Source organism: Pygoscelis adeliae, unplaced genomic scaffold (genome assembly GCF_000699105.1).
Source record: "Pygoscelis adeliae isolate BGI_AS28 unplaced genomic scaffold, ASM69910v1 Scaffold487, whole genome shotgun sequence".
In the NCBI taxonomy this organism is placed as follows: Eukaryota; Metazoa; Chordata; class Aves; order Sphenisciformes; family Spheniscidae; genus Pygoscelis; species Pygoscelis adeliae.
The window spans coordinates 24,580-30,736 of record NW_008825078.1 but is presented as its reverse complement, the minus strand read 5'-3'; the positions used below and the strand labels follow the sequence as shown (position 1 = coordinate 30,736).

Below are 6,157 nucleotides of genomic sequence, written 5' to 3'. Positions count from 1 at the left end.
CTCCGGGAAAACCACATTCGTGCAGGTGAGGGGCGGCTGGGGGGCTGTGGGGAGCTGCTGGTTTCCCTCAGCGCTACCCCCATGTCCAGCGGGGCCTGACGCCTCCTCGTGTCCCCTTAGCGTCTCGCGGCCCACCTGCATGGGCAACGGTGTCCCCCGTACGTGATCAACCTGGACCCCGCCGTGCACGACCTGCCCTTCCCCGCCAACATCGGTGAGTCCTTTCGCCCTGGCTTAGCCCTGGGCCGTGGCGGGTGATGGGCGGTGTGACGAAGGGGGTGGTCCTGGATCAGAGGTGTGACGTGTTTGTGGAGTCCGCCAGAAGAAAGCAAGTATGTTTTGCTATAAATAAATAAAACCATTTTTGGTATACTGCTTTTCATATGTTTCGCGGAAGGGGAGGGGGCGGGGTATGTGAGGTATTTGACTAGGTTGATTATATTATCTTTAAGAGATTCCAAGGCCTAACACAAGAAGGACTTTTAAGGTTTGGTTTGTTTTTTTTTTTAATTTAACTTCTTTCTCCTACCACTCTTTAATATGTGAATTTTTAGGACCAAAGGCATTCTTCCATTGCGTTTTGTACATTTTTTTACATCATCTGGTGTGGTTTGATGTGTTTGGGTTCGTGCCTTTTTTTTTTTTCTTTGTCAGCAATGAACATATTAGCAGATTCGATCTGGTTCCCTACATCCAGCACGGTGGTAGCCATATGTGCTACCAAATAACTTCTTTAAAGCACTTTAAAGCACATGAATTTTAGAGAAAATACCTTAACAACAAAACAGACCTTATATTTAGCCGTTCCAAAGGGCTTACTAATCATTAGGTTTGTAAGGGTCCTGTCTGTTAAACTTTAGAAAGTTTGTCAGCCTGCCTCTCCAGAGGATAAGAAAGGCAGTGTGGATACCAAAGTTGTTTTATTGATGTCAGATGAATAACTAGAGTATCTGTTCCAGTGCTGGATCTCTAATAATACAGTTAGATATGTATACTTTGTTAACTGATGTTGATCAGCTGAGAATAAAATTCAGCTGAAGCGGTTACTGCTAAATACCTAAATTGGTGGTGTTTCACGTGAATTACATTGGGTTTCATATGTATGTTGAGAGCATAGAAAATCTGTTAGATTTTATGTATTCTACCTGGGAGATTTTTCCTGTTAGTGCTAGATCTATTACTGAGACAAAAGGAGACTTGCTAGAAAAAGAAGGGCTTCCACCTCTTGGCATATTGATGAAGAAGGATATTTTAGAAGTGATGTCCTACAACTATATGTCTTTCTCTTCTAGATATCAGGGACACTGTGAAGTACAAAGAAGTCATGAAACAGTATCCTTTTTTTGTCTAAATAATGATACTTGAAATCTCAGATTTTGTGAAAATAGTCTGTCACTTCTGCACACTACGATGGAAGGGGGCAGGAGGTATTGGGGATTGCAGTAATGCAGAATGTTGCGTGAAGATAAGTTCTTTGACTATGTACTTCTTGCACGTGGGGTTAGAAACGTATGTTTTACAAGATTTGATACTCCTTAGGTCATTTTCTCCTGTGCTAAAAGTGATTCTGCCTAATAGTAAGTTTTTACAAATAATAGGCACTCTGCCCACATGTTTTTTTTTTCCCTGTTGTTCTTTCAAAGAGCTTGTATCTTTCTTTGTGGAAGCCAGCAGCCTTTTCCCCATGTTTTAACAAGTCTAATTTTATTTATTATAAACAAATATGCAAATTCCTATTTGCCTGTAGTAGGTGGAGAAAACTTTTTCCACATTGTTTGACCATAATCAAAGCACTGTTGTCTTTCTGAATCTCAAAGACATTGGACTGTTGGCTCTTGCTGCACAGTAGTTTGGTGACTGTAGTTCAGTAACATGACACTAAAATGACTGCACTTCCAGAGGGGTGTGGAGGTCCTTTGTCTCCTAAGTAATAGCTTGTGCAGATGGAGATAATATACAGTGTTCGGATTTGACTTGCTAGTGTGATTCTTAAATTTAATATTTTAGACAAGAAGAAAGATGGTGGGGGATAGGGTTCTTGATTTTGGCTATTGTTTGATTTGGAGTTACCAGCAAAACATCCAAGTATAAGTTTCAGTTTGGTATGTAGGTGCATTAGTTGCTTTACTGTACTGGAGTTGAAGTATCTCATTAAATAGTGCTTAAGGAGGGTGTCCGGCCTTGTGTTTGGGTATTGAGAGTAGTGGCTCTAGCAGACAGTATGTACTTATGAATCAGTGCTGGTTCTTATGCAGTTAAGAAAAAAAAAAAGATTCTTTGTTTCTTTGAACATTAGTATACAGATCTGTATGTATGAAAAAGGATTTTGAAATCTTCATCTTTAAGCTGACACTTTGAGTATCTTTACAACATTCATTCCCATTATAATTTAAATTCTGCTAAAAATTTATTTGTGCAAGAAATTTTTTAATTAACTTTTGAAGTATAAATTCTTAACATTAAGTGCATTCAGGGCATTGTTAAATTCTGAGTTACTGGCTGTGTTGTAAATCTTGTTGGAAAGACAAAGATGGCTTTGATGTATACACATACGTATATTTTCTCTTTGTCCAGAATGGTAATGCTTGAATAATGGCAAGGCAAAGCCACAGCATAGCCGCTTTTCCTTTTGTCAATCTCACGTATTTGGGCAAGAGAGAGACCACTTTGTATTTGTTATGCTACTGCATCACTTAGAAGACTTAATTGTGTATTAGGGGTATTTTTTGCTGCAGGGTATCCAATGTGCATTGTACATGACCAACTACTATCAGAATTGAAAAAGAAGCCCTCTGAGGTCTGCATAATCATCTGCTTTCCTAAATGAAGCGTCTAGATATGGGCTGGGCCCAAATGGTGGAATAGTGACCTCTCTCAATCTCTTTGCTACAAGATTTGATCAGGTACAAGGTTGTTCCTATGTGATACTGTGCTACAAATACTGTACTGGGAGACTGTGTGGTTTTTTGTGTATTTGGAGTCGCAGAGAGCACTGTTTGGTTAGCCTCCTAATATTTCTTTGGACTTAGAGTATTCTCCGTACAGAACCATGTATTTTACAAAGCAGCCAAAGTGCATTAGCTTTCATTTGAGATATTTCAGTTTTTCAGCTTTTTTAAAAGTAAAATTTAGAAGCCATGTGTACAGAACATTCTTTAGTCTTTGTAAATAACTGTCCTGTTGCACTATGTTCACTATAAAATCTTTCATATGAATGCTCTGATTTTGAAATAAGGAAGCTCACTTCTGGAAACGGGTTAAGTTTTTGTAGGGTTATTTGATAATTGACTGCTGTCTTAACTCATAATGCTAAATCAGCCCTGGGGTGGGAACTTATGTAAGATATTGAGACAGTGCACTATCTCTTAGTGAAAAGGTAGGAAACAACTGCATTTGTTATGCCATTTCTTTAGCCAGGTACTAGAACACAGACAAATTCAAGGCTGTCTTTGACCTATGCAGTGTCTGAGCATTTTCCACCCTTCCTTCGTAGGGCATTTTCACACATTAAAAAGCTTAGAGACGTTAATCTTTTTTGATACATACAGGCAGCTGTGCAAGTTAATGTAGTTTCTGTTATGAAATGATTATGAAAGGTTCCTGTTGTGAGTCTAAATACAAAGTATACTCCTTTTTCAAACAGGTGATGAAGTTTATTGAAAAAAGACAAAATGCATCCAAGTGAGTACATTCTACCAGGTTCTGCTTTTCTGGGATCAGTGTGGGAAAACCATGTGAAATCCTAAAAAGGTTCTCTGCATGTTTTCTAGTTGTTTTTCAGCCTTGGTATAAATTTTATGTGGAAAATGGCATAGAATTAGAACAGATAAACTAGACTTTCTTTGGATACATCGAAGAAATGTCGGCTGATTCCAATTCTGCTTTTCTTGTCTTCCATTAGACTGTCATTTTTTCTCAAGCACTGTTCAAATAGGCAACAATTAATTCTTCTTCTGAAGAGTTTGCAGTACTAAGTGTCTGTCAAATTGATGCCTTCAACTTTAATAGAATCTGAAGAGAGTACGTGCTTCTTAGTTACAAAATTCACACAGGAAATTTTCAGGCATGCCTATAAATCGTCACTGTTTGGGAGAAGCTTTTCTGATCTGTAACAGAATAATCATGTGATTTGCCATTATGTGCTTGTGGTAATCTAGTCAGAACAGGACCTTGTGCTTAACTAATATTCCCTTATTGTTTATTGGGGGTGACTTCTTAACAGGTATGTTATTATTGACACACCAGGGCAAATTGAGGTATTTACCTGGTCAGCATCAGGAACCATCATAACTGAGGCCTTGGTAAGTGTTTTCTACATGACTTGACAGTGAGGCTGTGTGAAAGAAGTGGCTGTTGAACAGCATGTACTTCTAATTAAAATATCTTACTTTGTGTTTCCAGGCTTCCTCTTTTCCTTCAGTTGTTGTTTATGTGATGGACACCTCTCGCAGTACTAACCCTATCACCTTTATGTCCAACATGCTGTATGCCTGCAGGTAAGAAAAGCTGAAAATGCAGTCCATCTGCTTTGATTGCTGTGTCTCTTTGATACTTATTTTGGAGGGGAATCACAGAATGGTTTGGGTTGGAAGGGACCTTTAAAGACCATCTAGTCTAACCTCCCTTGCCAGGGGCATGGACATCTTTCGCTAGATCAGGGTGCTCAAAGCCCCATCCAACTAGACTTTGAACACTTCCAGGGATGGGGCATCCACAGCTTCTCTGGGCAACCTGCTCCAATGTCTTGCCACCGTCATCATAAAAAATTTCTTCCTTATGTCCAATATAAACCTACCCTCTTTCAGTTTAAAACCGTCGCTCCTTGTCCTGTCGCTACAGGCCCTATCAAAAAGTCTCTCTCTGTCTCTCTTATAAGCCCCCTTTATATACTGAAAAGCCGCAGTAAGGTTTCCCCAGAGCCTTCCCTTCTCCAGGCTGAACAACCCCAACTCTCTCAGCCTTTCTTCGCAGGAGAGGCATTCCAGCTCTCTGATCATTTTTGTGGCCTTCCTCTAGACCCACTCTAACAGGTCCATGTCTTTCTTGTACCGTGAGCCCCAGAGCTGGACGCAGTGCTCCAGACGGAGTACTGTAAAAGCAGAGTAAAAAGGGAGAATTCCCTCCCTCAACCTCCTGGCCATGCTTGTTTTGATGCTGCCCAGGATACGATTGGCTTTCTGGGCTGTAAGCTCACATTGATGCCTCATATCCACTTAACTTGCTGCTTCGGTTACTCTCTGTCTTAGTGGTTTTCCCATAGGATAAGCAAAATAATATAGGTGCCAATGGACATCTGGAGGTCATTGGGTCAAAACTCCCACTAAAAGCATTAAATAAGCCATGAGACCTTAGTGTGATGAAGGCTAGTTATGTCAGATCTAACACATTGCCTGTTGCTTATAAAATCATTTATCTAAGATGTATCAAGATAGCCTAGTTTAAGCTCCTTCTTGTAAACACATAATAGTTTATTCCATTTTTTTAATATTATTGATACTTTTGGTGATTCTTCAAGATTTGTTTGGAGCTCAGCATAGCATGGAGTTCTTGATTTATTTGCAGACGACACCAAGTTGGGCGGGAGTGTTGATCTGCTCGAGGGTAGGAAGGTAGGTCCCTGCAGAGGGACCTGGGCAGGCTGGATCGATGGGCCGAGGCCAACTGTATGAGATTCAACAAGGCTAAGTGCCAGGTCCTGCACTTTGGCCACAACAACCCCACGCAGCGCTACAGGCTTGGGGAAGAGTGGCTGGAAAGCTGCCCGGCGGAAAAGGACCTGGGGGTGTTGGTCGACAGCCGGCTGAACATGAGCCGGCAGTGTGCCCAGGCGGCCAAGAAAGCCAATGGCATCCTGGCCTGTATCAGAACTAGTGTGGGCAGCAGGACTAGGGAAGCGATCGTGCCCCTGTACTTGGCCCTGGTGAGGCTGCACCTCGAATACTGTGTTCAGTTTTGGGCCCCTCACTACAAGAAGGACGTGGAGGTGTTGGAGCGTGTCCAGAGAAGGGCAACGAGGCTGGTGAGGGGTCTGGAGAACAAGTCTTATGAGGAGCGGCTGAGGGGGCTTGGGGTGTTTAGCCTGGAGAAAAGGAGGCTGAGGGGAGACCTCATCGCTCTCTACAACTACCTGAAAGGAGGTTGTAGCGAGGTGGGGGTC

The 6,157-nt window shown here is 41.6% G+C and overlaps 1 protein-coding gene across 1 annotated transcript in view; it reads left to right on the top strand.

Moving 5' to 3' along the window:
• Window positions 1–6,157, top strand: part of GPN1 (GPN-loop GTPase 1) — a 21,144-nt gene that overhangs the window by 981 nt on the left and 14,006 nt on the right. The window contains exons 2-8 of the mRNA XM_009326905.1: window positions 5–25; window positions 121–214; window positions 1,293–1,332; window positions 2,837–2,903; window positions 3,644–3,681; window positions 4,223–4,301; window positions 4,402–4,496. Coding sequence (XP_009325180.1) covers window positions 5–25; window positions 121–214; window positions 1,293–1,332; window positions 2,837–2,903; window positions 3,644–3,681; window positions 4,223–4,301; window positions 4,402–4,496 — 434 coding nt within the window. The remainder of the gene's footprint in view (window positions 1–4; window positions 26–120; window positions 215–1,292; window positions 1,333–2,836; window positions 2,904–3,643; window positions 3,682–4,222; window positions 4,302–4,401; window positions 4,497–6,157) is intronic.